The sequence below is a fragment of the Ruditapes philippinarum genome, unplaced genomic scaffold, assembly GCF_026571515.1.
Source record: "Ruditapes philippinarum isolate M1 unplaced genomic scaffold, ASM2657151v2 ctg7624_1_1_1_1, whole genome shotgun sequence".
Classification (NCBI taxonomy): Eukaryota; Metazoa; Mollusca; class Bivalvia; order Venerida; family Veneridae; genus Ruditapes; species Ruditapes philippinarum.
The window spans coordinates 18615-43758 of NW_026856328.1; the positions used below are offsets into that span (position 1 = coordinate 18615).

General features: G+C 31.1%; 1 protein-coding gene across 1 annotated transcript; it reads left to right on the top strand.

The window, feature by feature from the left end:
* Window positions 1–51: 51 nt before the first annotated feature.
* On the top strand, window positions 52–24097 carry LOC132746228 (tRNA endonuclease ANKZF1-like). Its single transcript, XM_060735309.1, has 8 exons — window positions 52–137; window positions 534–711; window positions 3479–3591; window positions 4460–4556; window positions 5851–6014; window positions 7858–7953; window positions 8882–8997; window positions 24042–24097. The coding sequence occupies exons 2-8, from the start codon at window positions 549–551 to the stop codon at window positions 24073–24075; spliced, it is 783 nt and encodes a 260-aa protein (XP_060591292.1). The 5' UTR covers window positions 52–137; window positions 534–548; the 3' UTR covers window positions 24076–24097.
* The last annotated feature ends 1047 nt before the right edge of the window (window positions 24098–25144 follow it).

The following is a 25144-nucleotide window of genomic DNA, read 5'->3' on the forward strand; positions in this document are numbered from 1 at the left end:
TTTTTTTTTAAAAGAAATTAAAAATCATAGGAAGTTGTGGAACCGAGTGCCTATGTCGCAAATATTTGCAATATTGTAATTTGTTTATGTGTGTTTCATGATTGACGATTTCATTTCATTTTGTCATTACGAGGAAGGTGAGCATAGTATTTAATTAATTATATAGAATAACGCGATTGTCATTTTTTAATAAATCAAACGTTCTAGATAGCTAGAAATACAGAAAAAATTGAACAGTTGAAATAATTTACAGTTACATCATAGACAGCTCACTGTAGAGATAATTTAGTCTAATTATTAGGGTTTCGTACCCAGTTAATTTTGCCAGCCAGGTGGCAATCTGTTCAGATTAACCATACAGACATTGCGAATCACGAAATCGAACTGGACAGGAATCATCTAAAACAAATTACAAGTTAAATCTAGATATTTTGGTGACTTGGTCTGACTTCTGACAAATGGTTTAAGATTGATTTTCTTATATTATTGATAAGTTTGTAAGTTAACCATTGAAAATATTATATTACTTTTAGATTTAACAGATAACGATGGCTACAAATTCACCAAAGAAGTCACAAAGGGTGAAGCCAAAAACTTATTCAACATGCTTGTTGTACAACACTAAAGAGGCCCAAAGCAAACTGTCTGGCATCATCTTGGCAAATTGTAATCCAAACCTGAGAACAAAAGTTCAAGATGTGGTAAATCCAGGTAAGGACTAAGATTTGACTTTAATCCTGATGAACAGTTTGAAAAATTACACTTAACCTAATGATAAACTCATCGTTTTAAACCTCAGATAGGTTATGACATTAAGTAAGTAGTAAATCAGTATAAAATAATATGAAATTAGGCAAAGCCTATAAACGGGGAAGTCGCTAAAAAATCCTTTCATTCTTTCCGTTTTAAAGGTGTCATTCGGTATTACATGCACAGTTTCCGTTTTCACTCGGAACACTCGACGATTATTATTGATCCGAAAAGTTGAGATTTGTTCCGTTATCGGAATACCCCGCCTATTATCATTGAGTTTCATTGTAAATGGCGGCGCCCGACTAGAACTGACACTGAAAATTTCATTGATAGGTATAGAATTATATATATTTTCTAATTGTTTTTTTTATTTGATTTTCTTTTAAATATACACGTGTAGTCTATAGCCGGGCAAGCCAAAGCCCGGACCCGCTTCGCGGGCCCGGTCTTTGACTTCCCCGTATTAAACAAATGATAATAATATCTGTTTTACATATAGGTAAGTGTCTTTGACATATTAATGATCTAATTTCAAAAATGAATCTAAATTTTTATTATCAGAATTTCAAAATATTCTTGTTGACTAAAGTAATCTCAGTTTCCCAGACAAGATAAGATAAAATAAGATAAGATAAGTTTTATTTCAAGTCGGCAAGTTTTCAACAGTACAACATAGCTCTAGGAGCTTTTATAACCGACTGTATATAACATAAAGTATAAGATCAACAAAGATAAAACAGCTACAATAAAAAATGATTAGACATGATATATATACATCACATACATAAAATAGACCTTTTTAGATATATTTTTATAAAAATGAATCAGATGCTAAAAAACTAAAATGATAGTTTACCCAATTCTACATCACTAGCTTGTATATTAAACTAGGCTTACAATGTCTAGTATCTAAAAATTTTACTTAAAGTTCAATAATATACCGATTAAACAATTAAAAATTTAATGAATAGTTAAATAAATAAATAAATAAAAATACTAAAAAAAAACAAAAAAAAAAACACATTTTTTTATATATAATTTAAATATGAAAGACTATGGGTTATCAGACTACACAAAGACAGAAGGTATCATACATGTAAGTCAACAGTTGAACTCATTTAACAGCTAGCTTGAGTCATGCTGGAAAGATAAGCAAAAAAACAAAAACAAAACAAAAGATCACAAATAAAGCAACATTCTATCTAGAAACTATATGATAATATTAACATAAGCAGGAATCATGCAGGGAAGAAAAGCAAAAATACATTTAAAGCAAAAAACTGAAGAAACTAAATAATAAATGAAACCAAAAAAAATATGTTCATACCCAGAAAAATAAATAAAAGTGGAGTAAATAAAGAAATAGAAGTTAGCTGCAAGCAATACATTTACATTGTTTACCATTCCATGATGAAATTAACTTTTTAAACTGAGCAAAATTTGAACATTTTCTAAAATTGTCAGGTAGAGTATTCCATAAAGCAGGTGCAGCATACCTGAAAGATTTTTTACCAGTAGTTGTAGTTCTTACTTGCGGAATCTGCAAAATATTTGAATATTTAAAATTTATACCAGATGTTTTCTTGACAATAAGGTCAGATAGAACAGCAGGAGACATATCATGAAAAATTTAAAGAGTTTCAATGGCCATAAGCCCTCATTCTTCTTATTTTTAGAGTTGGTATATTAACTTTTATCAGCATATCTTCATAACTTGAATTAAAATCATTATAGACAAATCTATGTGCTCTTTCCTGTAGTTTTTCCATCTTTTTAGTATTATTTTCTGAACAGAAATGCTATGACATAGGACAAAAATTAGAATTGGACAATATAAAAGTATGAAAGATTGTTAACCTATTTGTTTGATTTAAATTGTGACCTATTCTTTTGAGGATGTTTAACTGATTAGCAGCTTTTTTACATAAATGCTTATGTGAAAATTAAAATTCAATTGTTGATCAATATCGATGCCAAGGAGTTTTACAAATTCGTCACATGTTATTTCACTTGTATTAATTTTGAAAGCTGGGGATTTAGACAAAGTTTTCTTCCCTACAGCAATAGCTTGAAATTTATCAGGGTTAGCTTGCATTTTGTTAAAATGAAACCAATGAAATAAGATACATGTAGTTACTTTCCTGTTGTAAGGTACATATTAGTTCATCAAAATGTTTAGTCCGAAAAGAAAGGGTATTGTCATCTGCAAAGTTATATAAAGTACATTTTTTTATTAAGAAAAATATGTCATTTATGAAAATATTAAACAGTAGAGGGCCAATGATTGATCCTTGAGGGACACCTTTGGATATATTAGCCCATGAACTTACAATATTGCCTATTTTTATTTGCTGTTTCCTGTTTGACAGATAAGACTGCATGAGGTTGGTGGCAGGGCCTGATAAGCCATATGCTCTTAACTTATTTAAAAGAATGTCATGAGGCAGACAATCAAAAGCCTTAGATAAGTCCATCAAAATTGCTGCCACATATTTATTGTTGTCCAGGGCCTGTCTCAGTCCTCAAGCAGTCTTAACAGAGTAGTTTGACACCCATGGCCTTTCCTAAAAGCACATAAATAATTGTCAAATATATTAGTTGTGAGTGAGGTTATTAGTTGAGAAACTTCACATTATCTTATCTCAATTTTCTCCCTTAGAAAAAGTAAATCAAGAGTTTTTATTTCTGTATATTTACCAAATTAAGCTGATTTTTTTTTCTGCAGTTGTTGAAGATGTTCCAGCAACAGAACCAGAACTAGTACCTTTACAGTTAACAGTGTCAGAGAAAATGTCCTGCAACTCTTGTGATGCTGTCTTTGCTCATAGAGTGGAACAGGTAATACTAACAAATGTTTCTTTGTTTTGTTTAAACTTTACACTGCTAGAACTGAAAGGACTTTAGCCTTGTCACCAGTATAAAGTGACATTTGTGCAGTCTGACTAGGCTCTACAGGCAGTCTCAGTCATTGAATTTAAGATTTTGAATTTCGAGTTATGAATTTATTCTACTATATATTTAACTAAATTTTCTTAAAATTTACACTGGCCCAAACTAATTTTTACTGGCCATGGGCCACCGGGCCAGTGCTAAATTTTATGACTGCGGTCTATACTGTAAGCTGTTAGCTGACCAAGTTCAAACTTTCATCTTGAAATCTCTGAATGAATAATGGAGAACTCAAATCCAAAGTCTTTTGATATTGAAATGTGTTTCTTGTATCAGCTAGCAGCAGATAAAATGGTTTTAACTGAAATGTTGGATATGTTATGGAGCTTGCTTTTTATATTATAATATTCACATAATGAATTAACACTGTTCTTGCATCAAAGTATTCATCTAAATTGCTTATTCCTTTCGTTATTTGTATTTCATATGAAGAAACCTTTGCTTGTTCGATGCATACCATATGCTATTGTGATGTCATTTGACAGTTAAAGTTTTAATGATAAAACTATCACTGCCGTCATTGTATTTAGTTGTTTTTGCATTGCGATCTGAATCATGCATAAAATTACAAAAATGCAACAACGGTGCAAGGTCAATAGGATCTTATCAGTTTATGCATGATTTGTCCTATGTAAATGTTGCAGATTTTATGCAAGAATATATACTCATATTCATATATACTTGATGAAGTGAGAGGTCACATTTTAATTGCAATTTTGCAAACATGGAATGAATGACATTTTCATTTATATTGTAGAAGAGGCATTACAGATCAGACTGGCATAGGTACAACTTGAAACTACGACTAAAGGGTAAAGAAAAAGTTAGTGAGGAACAATTTGAAGATATATCTGGTAAGCAACAATAAATTTTAAATAACACATTAGACTAGTAATCTAAGTATTGCTGGCCATAGTGTCTTTTCTAGAAATTCAAATTTAGGGGTGAATTTCCCCCCTCACTTTAAAAAGGGGGAATTTTCAAAAACAAGGGGTGCCAATAAAATGAACAGTAATTGCATAATATTTAACCAATTTTGTTTATATCAAGCCAGGAACTTTTTGTTACTTAATAATTCTTTCAGTTAATTACTGTTAGCTTAACCTTTTTTCAAATGACCAGGTCCAGAATTGTTTCAGAGTACCATTGTACATGTATGTATTATAAATATCCCTGTTAGCAATCAGCAGCCATATATTCAGTTGTAGGGCTAGCTATAATAATATTATCTAACTGTACATACCCTGAGCAGAATTCTTTCCTTTGAATCATTAATCCACACTTGGTAAGAACATGTTTAAAAATTGTGCATGAACTTTGAAAAATAGTGGGATCCAGCAGTAGCATTTACTAGAATAAACACTGTGGGTCCATTGAATTAAAACCTCAAGGGTAAGTTGTTATTTCCTTGAGCAAGAAACTTTAATATTCATTGCTTACGGTTGGTTCCAGGAATGGGGTAAGAAAATGATAAAGTCATTTTAGATTGCAATTTGACCTTCAGTATCATACAGTTTCCCATGTATTACAACCAATGATTGAACAAGTTTTGAAGCTAGAACAGAAACCAGCCTCACTCATGACATATAATATAATTTTCTGGAGCTCCTCTCATACTCCATTTTTCCTCCACAACTATACAATATGATAAATAGAGGATATTGAATGAGTGTAAGTTCAATACTGAATTTATTGCACGAGTTGAATAAAATTAAATTATGCCAGCCTCTGGCGAGCATAATATTATTTTATTCAACGAGTGCAATAAATTCAGTAATGAACTTACACAAATTTAATATTCTATTTATCACATACCCAAAATAAATACCGTTTAAAGTGAAATAAGAGTCATTTTTCATTGACGCTGCTATAGTATAACACTAACATTTAGCGCGTCTTTACACTATGTTTGTATAACGCTAATGACGTCATGTCAAAATATATGCACGGCCGTACAATACCATTTTTACGGAGTCGCAAAATCGGCACGGGTGTGTGATAAATTGGTATAATACAATGTTGTTTTTCTTCACAATGTATAGCACTTACATGTATATTTGATGCTGCATTTTTATATTCTTTTGCATGTGGTAAAGAAGAGGTTTATTTTGTGATAGTTGCTTCTGAAAAAAGAATTTTCATTTTCAGGAAATATATCCAGTCTGTCAGGAAGTGACTCAGACACAGACGCAGACACAGATACAGATAACCAGTCTAAAACAGGAAGTGGTAAAAAACTGCCTGGTTCCCAGCGTAGACATGTATACTCTGGCAATACAAGTACTGACAGTGACAGTGAATCAGGAAACCAGGTAATTATCTCTTCATCCATTATATGAGAAGCCAAAAGGTAAAACAAGACAGAAATTAAACAACAAAGTTGGTATATAACATCCATGGAGAGTCCTGTCTCAAGTTTTTTTATTTCAACTTAAATGACACCTTGTGGCAGTTCCAAGAGATAAGAATAGAAAAAAAATTAAATGTTTATCTTGTCTATTTCAGTGAAAAATTGAAGGTATAACGATTCCTGTAATCATATTGTGCAAAAAATTGAATGTAGCCCATAATTCAAACATTTTACAGTGTTACTTCCGAATTCCGGAAACTTCTAAAAACCGAACAATTTTTTCGGTCCCGATTTTTCCCCTTCTATTTTCTATTAATATAATATTTCTGAATTCCGGAACTTCTAAATTCCGGATGATATTTTCGTAAAATTAGGGTCAAATCAATGCAATTTTACCTCCAAAATCCGGAAATATCCAAAGGTGTGAAATACATTGTAAATCGAGAATGTTTAGCCTGCAGGGAGATTTAATCTCCCTATCGTTTGTTTACCAATTAGCGGTGATCGTGTAATTTGACACACATTAAAATCACAAACTGTTAAATGGTATGTTTGAAGTGATGCGGTTAAGTAAAGTAATTTACGACGGTCAGTTAATTTGAAGTGTTTATTAGCGGATTAAATGAAAATAAGTTGGGACAATGTATGCATCAGACGTCTTTAGGGATTTTATTTCATTTGATGTACTAATTAATTAACTAGCATCGGACAATATGTAAGTTTATGCAATTAACAACATTTCTCCAGTAGCAGTATTAAATAAGCTTTAAATATCAATGTTTTCTTTTCCTTCACATTTTGATTAAAAGACTATTTTATATGATATTACAGTAATGGCCACATTTTCCTTGACATTTAGTGGCTTAGTCTTGTCCACATTATCCGAAACCTCTGAATTCCGGAAACCTCTAAAATCCGAACTTTTTGACAAGTCCCATGGGTGTTCGGTTTTCAGAAGTTACACTGTAATAGGTATCAATATGAATCTTGGAATACTTGCTGCAGTTTTAAGATAAGGGACATTATTCTGAAATCTTTACTTTTGGAGTTAAGCCCCTTTTTAACTTCAAACTTTTGTTGATATTAGTTATTGATAGCTATTGCCTTTAACAAATGACGGTCAACACTGCATGCAGTGCTCATGTTTTTTTCTCAGTAATCTTTAGTCAGAAAAAGTACTTTCTTGGAACTTACCTGCTTTAGAAGGATTAGTTATGCAATTACTTGCAGTCTTGATATAAGATGCAAAGTTATGTTAATTTTATATAAAAAGAGGTCCTAAAAAAGTTATATAAAGTAGTAAACTACATAATTATATAATGCTTGTACATGACTTTAGACTAATGTAGACTAAACGAGGTGTTAAAATAAAGTTATGTAATAATTGTATTGAATATGAAATGTTTTCAGGATTATCTCACTAACCTGGACTTAAACTGCTTTTAATTTCAGCAACTTAGAATTAGAAATGTCAAGTGACCAGTTATGCAATATCAAAAGATGACCTCAATGAATTTTTCAGCAAGTTAGATACAGCCTGCACACAACTGCACAGATCTTAGGGGTGACCTGTATCTAAAGTCTGGTCACATATATTTGGTGCTGGCATTACAAGAAATGTTTCACAGACAATTTTACCAAAGGAAAAAAAACAATTATTTCATGAATTGTATAAAGATGTAAGGTCTAAAGTCTGGTCACATATATTTGCTGCTGGCATTACAAGAGATGTTTCATAGAAAATTTTACTGTAGGAAAAAAACAGGAGTTAAATTTCATGAATTGTATATGGTTATATTTTTCAGTATGAAGATGTGGCTAGAAGACTACCAAAGGTGTATTTCAGGAATAAAGATGGTGATTTGTTATCAATTTACAGATGTGTTCTATGTCATAAAAAGGTAATTACTACTAGTCCTAAAATACCATGGTTACCCTTACACTGCTGTATTTGTATAATGGACTTGCCTTGTTTTGAATTTGGAACTATCCATTGTCAAAAGTGATTATAGAATGCTTGTCTTAGTTTCTATGTTAACCATTACACTGGTTGATTTGTGTTTTAGACTGGCCCTTCCTTTTATTTGAAACATTCCATTGTAAATTTGTGAAATTAAGGTTTTACCCGGCTGGTAACGAAAGTGATCATCTTTTGCCACCATTATAGAGAAAAGTCAGTCTGTTCATCTGACATCATCTGACATCAGTGCAGTCTTACCAGGCTCTATACTGTTGGCTGACAAACTTGAAACTTTATTTGGAAAGTTATTAATTGGTTACTTTTCATGCCCAAACATTGGTTGTTTATTTTTACCCTGTTGTCTTTCAGACAACAACATCAACTTTGGCCATAACCTTTTCATTTCTCTAAATTTAATTCTTCATACTTAGACACTGCATACTTCTCAGCAAACATTTAAAAGACATGTATGACATTCTAAAATTTCTATAGAATGAAAATTTTGTTAGAAATATGAAATTCCAGTGTAAATTGCACCATAACTGATATTTAAAAATATATTTGGCTTATAAGTGTACACAACTTGCCACAGGATAAGGCCTTGTGTCTATTCTGACTTTCTTTCTAAATTTCAGAAATGTTGATCAGAACTATGTCATTTCATATAAACTAATTTTTGGCATGAGGTGTTTGAGATTTATAAAACATTATGTCCATGAAATTAAAATGTTCATTTATCAGAAAAGCAAGTTGATTAATTTGTATGTATGAAACTTTTAATGATTTGATAACAGTAATAAATCTGTTCTTTACTATGAGTTTCTAATTACATATATAATTTATGATTTTTGCATATTTTTGTGTTTCAGTCACATCCAAGCCAGCAAGAAGACCTTGTTACCTTGGCAACAGGGATTCCTGATCAGATGAACTGGGCAGTTTTTATGGCTGCTGGTGGGCATTTTGCTGGTGCCATCTTTAACAAGTAAGTTGGGATAAATGTTGTTGTTTTCCGCCATAGATTGTAGTTTCACCTTGACTTCTGGTATATTCACTGGCTATTCACTGTTCCTTTCCCCTGTATATGTAGGACAAGGAATCCATGTGCCCATTTACAATACAACTTTAAAGGGACTCCACTGGGTTTATTTGATGTGACTGAACTAAAAAACAATTTGATATCTTTATACAATTTGATGTAGGTAAATATGTACACCAATAACTTGTATGCGAAATTTCAGATCATTCGCTCGCTATGGTTTACCAGAATAATAATTTTTATTGTGCAAATTAACCTAAAAGTAAAAACCATTTAATTAAATTCTTTTCACTCAATCAGGCAAAGGATTCCAATAAATGTCTTATTTTATATTCAATTCTGAGTATATTTCTTTCTAATCTTCTTATTATTTCTTTCTGTTTTAAGTGCCCCAGTTGATCTATACAAGATTTTCAAATTTAATGTTTCTAGACTTTTGGATATTAAACAAAGATTAGAAAATTTTATGAGTATTGAAATTAAAATTATTTGTTACAACAATAAATTCTTACATATCAAAATGATACAAACAACAACTCTGCAGTCAAGACAGGTATTCAAGGTGATATGTCATTTCTAAGCATTGATAATTAATGTATATGAGCATTCACAGAATATATATAAATTATCAAGCAAATTGATAAACCAGGTTTACCTAAGCCAAGTATCTATTTTTAAAACCTTCAGAATACTGGAAGCCAATGTGATAATCTTTTGTCTCTTGTATAGAGCCAGACCAGCCTGTACTATGCAGGTTGACAAGGCTCTGCTGTTTGTAGCTCAATTTTTGTATTTTGATATTGAAATCCTTTATTATTTTTAATGTACTGCTGGGCAAATCTGTTATTAAAAAGTTAAGATAATGTTATTAAATATATGAAGATAAGGTTTTAACTATTGGTGAAATAATATTTAGTTTGTGACACTTAGCTACATGCAATCTACAACATTCTACTTTAATACATTTAGAGTTTATGCTTGAAATTTTGCTTTTTCTATGCTTGTTTTTCCATACACCTTATTTCTTTTAAATGTTTGGTTTCCTCCAACACCTACAAACCCCTACAAAAACGGACAAGAAGCAGTTATGGTTTGTTGTTAAATTTTTTCAACAGAAATGGTTTTGAATCTGATACATCTGAAGTTAAGTTTAATAATATTTTGTTGCATCTATCACCATTATCATTTACATAAATACATGGGTTACTTGAATAATACAAAAACAAATATTCACATACAGATATATGGTTCAAATGGGTCGGGCTACAAGTTATGACAACATTAGCAACAGCCCTCCCCACATCATTTTTCAAGATATCATTTATTCCAGTACTTTTCATGTAGATATTTTTATAGGCTTGATAAGAAAAATATAAAATATGTTTACTGTTATTAATTAATTAATAATTTATACAGGGGGAAAAGTCCTTTATGAAGAAAACAGGAAGAAAAAAACAACAACAAAAAACCAAAAGAACAAAAAACAACAACAAAGAAACGCCAGTCTAAAAATACTTATAATACTAAGAAAAAAAAACATAAAAAAACAACAACAATGGTGATTGTTAATATTATTATCATCAAAATATTTCAGCTTTTAGTGTATACATTGATACAGTATATAGTTAAAACTCTACCAAACTCCTGGTTCTATGATTTCATTGTGAATAATCACATGGACAGTTATTTACATGAATCAATTTACTTTCAAAGATTTAAATAAATCAGCACTTTTTATCCATCAATAATATCTTTCCACTTAGATTAAAGGGAAGCAACTATAGTAATACTCAAAATTCAAACTTATCTGTATGCTCTCCCTTGCCCTTTTACATTTAAGCATGATAAATTTTAAGTGTCAGTAGTCAAAATGTCATAAATATGTGTGTGTATTTGTATGTCTATATATATGTGTGTGGTATGTTGGTTATACTGTCTGGTTGTTTTTGTTTGTGTGGTTTTTGTACATGCAATTTTGCTTATTCTGAGATGACATAATATATGTACATGTATATCTTTGATTTTTACAAAATCCCTTTTTTTCCCTAATAGTAAGTACCAGATGTGTTTAATTGAGTTAAGCATGATCTTTTAACATACTGTTCTCTCAATGGATGAAATAGAATAGTATACTTTGAAAGCATTACCTGTGAATAATTACCAGTGATCTAAACATTAAGAACAATGTATCACTAAGTATATGTTAAATTCAGTAACAAATCCTTATACTGTCTTGTCTAATTTCAAGATTATACATTAGTAATTTATTATTTATTTATTCATTCAAAAGTTTATTTATTTATTTATGTTATTTTTGTCCCATTAATTAATTTATTTCCATTAATAGTTTATTTTTTCATTTATTTTTTACAATAATCTGGGATGTACTATATCGTATGTTCCAGCAATAATGTGTTTTCCAAAGTCTGAATTAATTTTTCTAGTTTTCTTTGTTTTAAAATTATGTTAGGCCTAAAAATGTATTTCCAACTTAGTTACATATCTGAAGTCTTTATATAAATGTCAGATACCAAAAAATTAAACCTTGGTGTAAAACATTAGATAGTACTTTTTACCAACAATATTATCTTAGAAATGAGATAATTATTATTCCAAGAACCTATAATTTTTATTCATATGTATATGTTATGTTTTGATCATTTTTGAGATGCAACAAGAGAATTCCAACAAGAACACTGCATACAGTGCCAATGCTCCTCTGTCAAAAGAAACAAATAAAAATTAAAGAAATAATTAAAAAATTATTACCAGAGTGTTATGGTTGTCATGTTCTTCACTTCTTAATTAAAATAAATTTGTATTGTGAATGTTTGAGATATTAGCATTTATATGTACAAAAGTCAGAAGAGGAAAAGACAGGAATCAGGCATTTGACCTATATAAATATTCAAAAAAATAAAAAAAATCTTTAAAAAATGTATGTAAATTTTCAATTTGATGTTTGTATCAATTAGCAGAAAAATAGTGACTAACACTTTTTGTGTATTTCTTTATATTTTTCACATCCAAATTACATGTAAACATCTTAATTCTTTATAAAATTTGCTACACTCAAATTTAAAGCTACTATTGCACAATTTTACAGATTAATGTAACCAATTTGAGCAGTATATCTATAAATAGATTATACTGTAGTGTTCAGTACTATTTTTAGAACATATCTGGAAAAACTGGGAAACCTAAAAAATAGATTAACCTTGGATCGTATGTTGAATATGTTTCTAATAATTCAAAAATATTACCTTAATTTCATATAAATTTTCCTTACATTAGAGATATTATTAATTCAAAACTTTAATTTAATATTAAATAATTCAAAATGAGTGTTCAAGAAGCAAAATTTTAGTTTAACTCTAAATCTAAAAATAGAACATGCATACGGAAGACAACTTACACATAAAACAGTAATTCATAAAATTATTATTTCATGTATGTTAATAAAATAGAAAAATATTAAAGCAATATTAAGAGACAGTTATATAAATGTACAAATTTACTTTAATATTCTATATTTGAAAATCAAAAACACTCATTATTATAACTGTATTTTAATAAATGCAATGTATTCAATTTATAAAACTATTAGATTGTCATAATAGTAAAGATACGATATATATACTAGTAAAGTTTTAACAGGATTATGTGGTCCGGAGTTAGCTGGTTATCTATGAATTGCCTACACTTCCCGGCTTTCACCATTAGTCCATTACTTTTTCTTTTTCTTTCTTTTTTGTTTAATAAACTTCAGCAAAGAAGGGGTCTTAATATCTCTACTAACAGCGGTTAGGCTGGCAGATTCTGGTATTAACTTGATAAATAATGATATTTTTTTTTTTAATAGTCAATATGTATGCAATGTGCATTGCTTTGATAAATAATCTCTTTTCAGTGTCTCAAAGTAGTTGATTAGAATAGAACCTGTAACACAATGAATTGTAAAGTATATACCATGGTCTTGGGTTGTTAAAATTTATTATGTTCCGATATTTGAAAATAAAGAAGAAAAAAAAAAGACAGTATATATAATGGGGATTGTCCAGGCAACTTCTAGCTTTGTCAGAAGTGAACTATCATCTACAGGCATGACGATTTTAATATAACTTTGCACAAATATTCTCAATTGCAAGGTGGCTTTTTGTCCATAAAATTCAGGTCCCTTTGACCAAAAACGAGGTCAGACTAAAATATAAATATGGGTGTCAAAAGATTACATCAAACATGTTACTGATTTTCACGTAGGTGAAGGTCAAGGTTGCAACTGTGTACAAGTCAATCAGAGTCAGTGACATTGTTCTCACTCCACCATTTTTTTACTTTTAACTGCCTCCGTGGTCGAGGGGTTAGAGACTATGACTTCTCATCCAGTTACCTCTCTGGCGTGGGTTGGAACCCCGGGAGATGCTTTGGTAGTTTAGCGTGGAGGAAGGTAGTCGAGTACTGGTGTAACTCTCCAGGAACGATGGTTAGGAAACTACCTGCCTATATGACTGAAACACTGTTGGGAAAAGGCCTAAAATGAAACAAACAAACAAACAAAGACAGAACTTTTTTAACTTACTTATATAAAGTACAAAAAGGATTTGATATGGATTTTAGGACTCAATAAATGTGCTTTTTTAAATATCCATAGAATCTGAAAGCATTTAGCTATTGAAGAGTTATAATGTGTTATATGCCTTAATTAAGCTATGTTGCCATTAGGTGTATTTTAATTATAAATGTTAATTATAATAATTATGTCAATCGCAACTTTTAGGCCCTTTCTGTCAGTTCTTGGATAAGAACCTCAAACACAGTAGAAAGAAATACACAGAACGAATAGGGTATTTGGATGTAACCTATGCTAAGATGTTAATAAATAGTAATTTAATGCTAGGAGTTGAAGACTTAACATTTAAACCAGTAATTCAAGTAGAAGACAAACTAAATTAAGTAAATTTACAGATATAAACAGTACATTATTTATATACTTATTATTATAGATAACGTTAATACATATCTGTTTCAGTGAGCATTTTTAAATTGATTATGATTGTCTGACATAATCTTATTATGTTCAATCATAATTTTACTGAAATTATAGACTTTGTTTTTCATTGGATGTCAAATATATACATTTGTTATACATTATTAAACACCCTCTGATTTTGTTCACATTTTAAACCATGTGCTAGAACTTACTTTCAATCCGTATTAAGTTTGAGGTTATAATGAGTAATAGCCGAGGATGTTCCGATTTTAATCTTCATATTACATAGATCTATTTTTATGATGTGGAAAACCCGGCTTGATTCTATAATTAGATACATCATATATTGAATAAGTAAGTTCTGTCTGTATAAAATAAACTGATTTCACTGTAATACTTTTATGACTTTTAATTTATTTAAAGAGAAAACATAATTTTTGAAAGCATTTGCAAAATATATAATACTTGTTACTTTAATATATGGCATTATTACTTTCCTGAAATTTGATTTTAAGTAAGTGTATGAAGTCAATATCTAATGCAGTACTTCTGTATGCAAAAATAAAACTTGCCATAAAGTTGTAATGTTACATAGACAATATATAAAGCTATTTGTTAACCTACAATATTGAGTGGACCGGAGGCAAGTTGGTTATCGAAACATGCGTATACCTCCCAACTCCAATATTAGTCCACTCTTTTGTCAGTCTATATACAAGTGTCATTTACTGTTTAAATATATTTTTGGGGAACTGCAGAGCTGACTAAATGGTGGTTCATTGGCTAATAGTATGCAGGAATTGAGAGGTTTGATCCTACGTTAGGATAGCTTAGTATGCAGGAATTGTAAAGGTTTGATCCCTGGTTTTGATAAACCGAAGGTCATGTAACAAATGCTGGTTGGCATATACGCAGCAGTCAGTTGTGACCTAAGCTCTACCAACACCTGAGGACTTGACATTAAAAAACTATATAAAGTGGTCATTTTGATAATAACTGGGATGGGCATAACATTTTTCAATTTGGGGTTATTATTGCAATAACTGGAATATGCATCACATAGGTCATTTTGGGGTTATTATTGCAATAACTGGAAAAGGAATCACATAGGTCAGTTTGGGTTTATTATTGCAATAACTGGAATCTGCATCACATAGGTCAGTTTCAGATTGGTCACTTTGGGGTCATAATTGCGATAACTGGATTAGGTATCACATAGGTCAGTTTGGGATTATTATTGCAAAACTGGAAGCTGCATCACATAGGTCAGTTTCAGATTGGTCAGTTTGTGGTCATAATTGCAATAACTGTCTGGATTTAAGGTATCACATTGGTCAGTTTGGGGTTATTTTTGCAATAACTTGATTAGGTATCACATAGGGTTTCACCTTGGTCAGTGTGGGGTTATTTTTGCAATAACTGGAATATGCATCACATAGGTCAGTTTCACATTGGTCAGTTTTGGGTAATAACTGCAATAACTGTAATAGGCATCACATTGGTCAGTTCAAAGGTCATTTTGATAGGAATCAAGACAGTGTCCCTATGGTGTGATATTTTAAAGAAGCAATAAGCAGTACGGCAGAATTGTTTGTAGTAGCCAGTGATTAAAAAATTGATGTAATTGTATTTTCTATTTTTAGAATCTGACTGGAAAAAAACTAGAACAATCTTAAAATAAATTGAACTAAAATGGTAGTTTGCATTTATTTAAATACTCTTTAACCGTTTTTTAAAATTTGATTTTTCTTCAATCAGGATAATACTTATCTGATTGACTTTCATATATTATATAATTAACATATTATACATGCATCAACAACACTATTGATGTGACCAATGTATTTATTCTGAAAATAGAAACTGACATATTTATAAAGTGCAATACATTTAATATATCCAGCTTTCCTGTTAAATATTTTGACTTCATTTATTTTAATTATATTGAGATATTTAAAAGTAATGTATTGATGAAGATATGTACATGAACAATATGCTCTGATAATTTATTTCTAAATGAAGTTCATGTTTTTTATATAGGTATATTTTCATACAATATTCAAATTTATGCTGTATTTAAATTATCAAATTGTTAGTTTGTTTTAAAAGTTTTAAATACAATATATATACCAGTCAAGTTTTATATTAAGTATGTTGGTCCCGGAGTTAGCTGGTTATCTATGAATTGTCTACACTTCCCCAGCTTTCACCATTAGTTCCACACATGCTTTTTGTAAAAAAACAAACTTTCCTATATTACATTGCATGCTGAGTTTGCATATAGGTCTTGCAATGACCTTTTTTATTGCACTCCCCATCATTTTTGACAGAACTTTGTTACTTAAAGTACAAAAAGGATTTGATATGGATTTTTGGACTCTAAAATTAAAAAGAGGCTAGATGATGGAGTCTGATATGCTATATTTTACAATCATATGGGGTACAATATGTATTCGATATGCACTCTTTGGACTCTGGAAAAAAGAACTGAGGCTAAATTGAAATAAGATTTTTAAATCAATAATGATTTCTATTTGGAGGGTGTTTTTTTTCTTAATAATTTAAAGGTGAAAACCCAAAAATTAATTAGGGCCCAACAAATTTAATTTTAAAAATAAAAAAAATAAAAAATAAAAAGAAAATTATTTTTTTTCAAAAATTCAAAGAAACTTAAAAAATGGGATTTAAAAAGATTAGGATTTTAAAAACAGCGAGATCATTTAAATATGTTTTAAAATATCATAGAAATAATGTGTTATCCTTAATTAAGTTTTGTTTCAAGGAATGTTTTTTTAATGATTGGTGATAAAAATCTATTTTTTAAAGTGGAAAAACCCAGCTTCATTCTATAATTAGATACATTAGATATTAAATAAGTTACTGCAGTAGTAATAAACTGATTTTACTGTTTTTCTTTTATGACTTTTAATTTATTTGAATTGAAAACATAATTTCTTAAAGCATTTGCAAAATATTTAATACTTGTTACTTTAATATTTGGCATTACTTTCCTGAAATTTGATTTTAAGTAAGTGTATGAAGTCAATATCTAATGTAGTGCTTCTGTATGCAAAAATAAAACTTGCTGTAAAGTTGTTGTGTTATGTAGACAATATATAAAGCTTTTTGTTCCTTACATATATTGAGTGGACCGGAGGCAAGTTGGTTATCGAAACATGCGTATACCTCCCAACTCCAATATTAGTCCACTCTTTTGTCAGTCTATATACAAGTGTCATAATTATAGTGTTAACATATTTTTGGGAAACTGCAGGGGTCACTAAATAGTAGTGCATTGGCTAATAGAATGCAGGAATTGTAGAGGTTTGATCCTACGTTAGGATAGCTTAGTATGCAGGAATTGTAAAGGTTTGATCCCTGGTTTTGATAAACCGAAGGTCATGTAACAAATGCTGGTTGGCATATACGCAGCAGTCAATTGTGACCCAAGCTCTACCAACACCTGAGGACTTGACGTTAAAAAACTATATAAAGGTGTCATTTTGATAATAACTGGAAAAGGTATCACATAGGTCAGTTTGGGTTTATTATTGCAATAACTGGAATCTGCATCACACTGGTCAGTTTCAGATTGGTCAGTTTGGGGTCATAATTGCAATTACTGGATTAGGTATCACATAGATCAGTTTGGGGTTATTATTGCAAAACTGGAACCTGCATCACATAGGTCAGTTTCAGATTGGTCAGTTTGGGGTCATAATTGCAATTACTGGATTAGGTATCACATTGGTCAGTTTGGGGTTATTATTGCAAAACTGGAATCTGCATCACATTGGTCAGTTTCAGATTGGTCAGTTTAGGGTCATAATTGCAATTACTGGATTAGGTATCACATTGGTCAGTTTGGGGTTATTATTGCAATATCTTGAATAGGCATAACATTGGTCAGTTGGAAGGTCATTTTGATAATAACTGGAATAGGTATCAAGACAGTGCCCATATGGTGTGATATTTTAAAGAAGCAATAAGAAGTTTGGCAGATCTTCTTATGTTAACATAAGTAACTTTCTGATGAAAATTAAGCCAACCAATCAAATCAATTTATCTCTTACTGAGAATCATTGCACAAAAACATCATCAACTGTGAAGCCAGAAATGTCCTTAAATTTTCATTTCAAAAATTCTTAAGTATAGATTTTATATATATATTCTGATTAAATACAAGAATGTTTTAATGCTTAATAACCTTGCCTGCAACTACAGAATTAAATAATTCAACCTATGTGACCAGTGCAGACCAAGATCAGCTGCCACATCCACCTGATGATGGTCTGCAATTTTTTGCAATTTCCTTTCATATAATGTGTTGTTTGAATCGTCCTGACTGCAAGATTGGAATAATGAATATTATAAGCGTTTTATAGTGGGTGATCTAAAAATAGATGTAGTTGTATTTTCTATTTTTAGAAACTAACTGGAAAAACTAGAACAATCTTAAAATAAATTGAACTTGGTATATTAAAATATAGTTTTCATTAAATACTCTTTAACCATTTTTAAATTTGATTTTCCTTTAATCAGGATAATTCTAATCTGATTGACTTTCATATATTATATAATTAACATATTATACATGTAACAACAACACTATTGATGTGACCAATGTATTTATTCTAAAAATAGAACTGACATATTATAAAGTGCAATACATTTAAAATATCCAGCTTTTCCTGTTAAATATTTTGACTTCATTTATTTTAATTATATTGAGATATTTAAAAGAAATGTATTGATGAAGATATGTACATGAACAATATGGCTCTGATAATTTATTTCTAAATGAAGTTCATGTTGTTTTATATAGGTATATTTTCATACAATATTCAAATTTGTGCTGTATTCAAATTATCAAATTGTTAGTTTGTTTTAAAAGTTTAAATACAATATATATACTAATCAAGTTTAAAATTAAGTATGTTGGTCCGGAGTTAGCTGGTTATCTATGAATTGTCTACACTTCCCAGCTTTCACCATTAGTCCACACATGCTTTTTGTAAAAAAGACAAAACTTTTTTCTATATTAGACAAATTGCTTGCTAGTTGAGTAAAGGTCTTGCAATGACCTTTTTTATTTCACTCCATCATTTTTGGCCGGGTTGCACTGGTGCAAATCCGGGTTATAGTATGGTGAATGTTGGGCGGCGGGCGGGCGGGCGGGCGTCCGGGCGGCGGGCGGGCGGGGAAAAAAAACTTTCGTAACAGTTTTCTCAGCAACTACTTATCACAGCCTCTTGATATTTAGCATACAGCATTGACACATGGTCCCATACTGTGGGATTTGATTTCAGGTCTGTCGCTCATCCACTTCCTGTTTATCCACTTAGTTAAATTAGTTAGATTTTTCAACATTAATGGTCAATGGTAGGAAATTTTCGTAACAGTTTTCTCAGCAACTACTTATCACAGTCTCTTGATATTTGGCATACAGCATTGACACATTGTCCCATACCGTGGGATTTTATTTCAGGTATGTCGCTCATCCACTTCCTGTTTATCCACTTAGTTAAATTAGTTAGATTTTTTTACATTAATGGTCAATGGTAGGAAATTTTCGTAACAGTTTTCTCAGCAACTACTTATCACAGCCTCTTGATATTTGGCATACAGCATTGACACATGGTCCCATACTGTGGGATTTGATTTCAGGTCTGTCGCTCATCCACTTCCTGTTAATCCACTTAGTTAGATTAGTTAGATTTTTTGACATTAATAGTCAATGGTAGGAAATTTTCGTAACAGTTTTCTCAGCAACTACTTATCACAGCCTCTTGATATTTAGCATACAGCATTGACACATGGTCCCATACTGTGGGATTTGATTTCAGGTCTGTCGCTCATCCATTTCCTGTTTATCCACTTAGTTAAATTAGTTAGATTTTTTTACATTAATGGTCAATGGTAGGAAATTTTCGTAACAGTTTTCTCAGCAACTACTTATCACAGTCTCTTGATATTTGGCATACAGCATTGACACATTGTCCCATACCGTGGGATTTGATTTCAGGTCTGTCGCTCATCCACTTCCTGTTTATTCACTTAGTTAAATAAGTTAGATTTTTTATGCCACCGCAGCATCTGCGATGCGGTGGCATATAGCGATTCACCTGTGTGTGTGTGTGTTTGTTTGTGTGTGTGTGTGTTATATAGATTATATAGTGAACTTAAAAAATCTTCTTGTGAAAAACCACTAGTCCAATTTAAACCAAACTTGGCCAGATTGATCCTTGGGTGAAGGGCTTCCAAAGTTGTTCAAAGAATTTCATTCCATGCAGAAATCTGGTTGCCATGGCAACCAAAAGTAATTATAAGAATAAATTTTAAAAATCTTCTTGTAAAGACCCAAAAGGCCTATAGCTTAGATATTTTGCATAAGGCATTGTCTGGTAGACCTCTACCAAGATTGTTCAAATTATAGCCCTGGGGTCAAAATTGGCCCCGCCCCGGGGTCATTGATTTTCACTATATGTACGTATAGTAAAAACTTAAAATACCTTCTTGTCTGAAGGTACCAGGCTTAGAGGTTTGATATTTGGTATGTGTTATTATCTATAGGTACCCTACCAAAGTTGTTTAAAGTTTGCCTCTAGTGTCAAAGTCAGCCCCACCCTGGGGGGTCATTGTAGGTTTTTCTTATATGTATATTGTAAAAACTTCAAAAATCATCTTCTCTAAATTCACAAAGGCTAGAGGTTAGAAATTTTTGCATGAAACATTGTGTAGTGAACCTTTAGCAAGATTGTACAAATTATAGCCCTGGGGTCAAAATTGGCCCTGCCCGGGGGTCATTGATTTTCAATATGTACATATAGTAAAAAATCAAAAAATCTGATTGTCTGAAGGTACAAGCCTTAGAGCTTTAATATTTGTTATATGATATCATCTATTGGTAGTCTACCAAAGTTGTTCAAATTTTGCCTCTAGTGTCAAAACTAGCCCCGCCCTTGGGGTCATAGGTTTTCCTCATATGTATATAGTGAAAACTTTAAAAAATCATCTTCTCAAAATTGACAAAGGCTAGATCTCAGGTTAGATAATTTGCATGAAACATTGTGTAGTGAACCTTTAGCAGATTGTACAAAATATAGCCCTGGGGTCAAAATTGGCTCCACCCCCGGGGTTCATTGATTTTCACTATGTACATATAGTTAAAAATTAAAAAATCTTATTGTCTGAAGGTACAAGGCTTAGAGCTTTGATATTTGGTATATCATCTAATTAGGTACTCCACCAAAGTTGTTCAAATTTTGCCTCTACTGTCAAAACTAGCCCCGCCCGGTGGGTCATAGGTTTTCCTTACATGTATATAGTAAAAACTTTAAAAAATCATCTTCTTGAATTGACAAAGGCTAGAGGTGAGACATTTTGCATTAAACATTGTGTAGTGAACCTCTAGCAAGATTATTCAAATTAAAGCCCTGGGGTCAAAATTGGCCCCGCCCCTGGGGATCATTGATTTTCAGTCACTATGTCATAAAGTAAAAAATTAAAAATCTTATTGTCTGAAGGTACTAATCTGATAATAACAGATAGGTAAGTGATCTATGCATTATGGCAATCTGTATAGAAACCAAAAAAAACGTGTTCTTACATTACTATTTAGTGTGGTATTTATGCGGTGGCATGGCATTTTTTACAAATGCAATCTTGTTTGACATTAATGGTCAATGGTAGGAAATTTTCGTAACAGTTTTCTCAGCAACTACTTATCACAGCCTCTTGATATTTGGCATGCAGCATTGACACATGGTCCCATACTGTAGGATTAGATTTCAAGTCTGCAGCTCATCCACTTCCTGTTCACATTAATGGTCAATAGTAGGAAATTTTCGTAACATTTTTCTCAGAAACTACTAATCACAGCCTCTTGATATTTGGCATACAGCATTGACACATGGTCCCATACTGTGGGATTCGATTTTAGGTGTGTAGCTAATCCATTTCCTGTTTACCTACTGAATTAAATTTTCGACATTAATGGGTCAATGGAAATTTTTTTTCGTAACATCACAGCCTCATGATATTTTGTATACATATGCAACCCGGCCTTTTCTGTCTTTGACCCATTTTTAACATTTTGACAGAACTTTGTTACTTAAAGTACAAAAAGGATTTGATATGGATTTTTGGACTCTAAAATTGAAAAGAGGCTAGATGATGGAGTCTGATATGCTATATTTTATATATGGGGTACACTATGTATTTGATATGCACTCTTTGGACTCTGGAAAAGAACTGAGGCTAAAATTGAAAAAGATTTGAATCAATAATAATTTCTATTGGAGGGTGTAATTTAACGGCTAAATTCATTGGTTATAATTTATAAGGTGCCACAAACAGGGAAAGTTACAGCCTGATAGGAACCATTATCATACTTTCCAGGACTTAAAGAGGCGGCACATTTAAAGGGCTTAATACCCAAACCACATTTCTACTACCCAGCGCCAACCCCTCTCCCATCCCCCCTCTTTATTTTTTATTTAAGAAGGGGTGCAAAATTCTTTATGAAGGACTAATTAATGATGACACTTAAATGTGGCATTGATAAATGATTAGGATTGTATAAAACAGCCAAGATTGATCATTTAAATATGTTTTTATAAATATCCATAGAATATGAAAAATTAAGGCTACATTGCAAGGAGACGTTTTTTTAATGATTGGTGTGATACAAAAGATCTATTTTTCTATAAAGTGGAAAAACCCCAGCTTTCATTCTATTATTAGATAACATTAGAATACTTTTAATAAGTTACTGCATAGTAGTAATAAACTGATTTCACTGTTTTTTCTTTTTATGAATTTTAATTGATTTGAATTGAAAACACAATTTTTTTTAAAAAAATTTGCAAAATATTTTAATACTTGTTACTTTAAAATATATGGCATTACTTTCCTGAAAAATTTGTATTTTAAGTAAGTGTATGAAGTCAATATCTAATGTAAGTAACTTCTGTATGCAAAAAAAATTAAACTTGCTGTAAAGTTGTAATGTTACATAGACAATATATAAAGCTATTTGTTATTCAACTATATTGAGTGGACCGGAGGCAAGTTGGTTTATCGAAACATGCGTATACCTCCCAACTCCAATATTAGTCCATTCTTTTTGTCAATATATACGGTACACATGCATTATAGTATTTTGACTAAATGGCAGTGCATTGAATTTGGCTTTGTATGCAGGAATTGTAGAGGTGTGATCACTCTTAAGATCATTAAAACAAAATGCTGGTCAGCATACATGTATATTATAGAATGCATGAATACATCAACTTTAATGTGTAGCAGATTCTGACCCAGAACAAAATATATCTCAGAATCTAGCTTAGTACATGACAAGTACGTGAGTGGAAGAGTAAATAAGTATTTTTTGTTAAGCTTTATGTGTTGACCACATACAATAAAGGTATTAGGCAAGAAAATGAAAATCTCATTTCTAATATTTGTGGTTTAATATCATTTCTAATATTTTGTGGCTGAACTGCGATTTCCAAGCATTTTTTGAAAATGCTAATAACTGGTATTATGTGTGGTACAAGGGAGGTAATCACCTAATAATTTGGCATAAAGATTGGCAGCAGTTAATTACTCTTATATGTCATTAAAAAAAAATATCAATTGTCACATGATCTTGTCAGTTAACTTTTGCTCAGTCATGTGTCTAAAAAGGTTAAAAATGTCTTTATTATTTAATACATCATACATGGTATCCATATTTTTGGGCAGTGGGTTTTTGATTGATTATGGAGGAAAGTTAGTGAGTTATAATAATGATATTTCAACCCTGAAGTGTGTGTGCTAACTAACGATTCTTGATATGACTTGTTCGTAATATTTTAATATCAAAGTCCCTTAAACTCACATTTCATATTACAAGCAAAGCCCCGTTTCACATACTCAGCGTAGTAAGGGTAAAATTAACATAAAAGCCTATTGTGATGTTATTTTAATATTTACTGGTATTTGTTTCTGTTTGCAGAAATGAGATGGTAGCACACAAAGACATTCCATAGATATGTAGTGCGAGCTAAAAGAAAGGTAAAAAGCACAGGGTAGCAGGGACAGACCAGGGTAACGCCCAAAATCAGCCGGGGCTTCATTGAGGAGATATGTAACGAGGCTGCACTAACACAGGTAACACTGACAAGATTCAGGGATTAATCTCTGTTTAACTAATGTAATACTGTTTAGGAAGCTTTATGTGAAGTATATAAAAATTCTTGCAAAGGATTTGATCCCTGTGAAGCAATGAAAACAACAACAAAATTTGAGTCTGTTAAAATAAATGCCTATTTTGCCAGGTTCAATTTGTATAGAAGTTCGACAAGATATAATATAGGTGGCTTGTTCTGTTTTATGTATAAGTTTATAAGGGAATTTACAATAAGTCTAGAGATATAAAAGAATTCAAAACAGGATAATACTGAAATAAAAAATACTAGTAATAATGTTTTTAAGGTATTTCTTAATATGATTTTGTAAAGTTTTACAGATATTTACTCTTATTTTCAACAGTGTTATTATAGTGTAGAGATATCTGAACAGTTCAGTACATAAGTATAACAGCTATAGTAATTTTCAAAAAATGAGGTCTTTGTGGAGTATTTTTCAAAACTTTTTAGACTGACTGAAGTGTTGTCAGAACCTAGAGAATTTTGAAAAAATACAATTATACCATAAAAGATCTTGTTGAAACATTGGTTAAAACTTTAGGTCTTTGTGAATTATTTTCATTATTCACATAAAAATAATGGAAATATCCCACTTATTATTATTGCTTGGATATGCAACCTCTATTCAAGCCTCTTCTACTTTTTCTTTGAAGGAGGTGCAAGAACTGATCACATCCCTGGAATGAACTTATAAAAAAACCTGTGACAGAATATTTCTACGAGCCCCAAGTTTCAACCATCTGGAAGATTTTCTTCTCTGGCAAGGCACCGCCATTAGATAAAAAGACGATGAAAGGATTAGACTTATTCCATTCCAGACTAGACGTTCCTACATTTAATGAAGTCAGACGTGTCTATGACGATGCTAGCAATCTATTTGAATGCTATGGTATAATTACATTCGAAATTT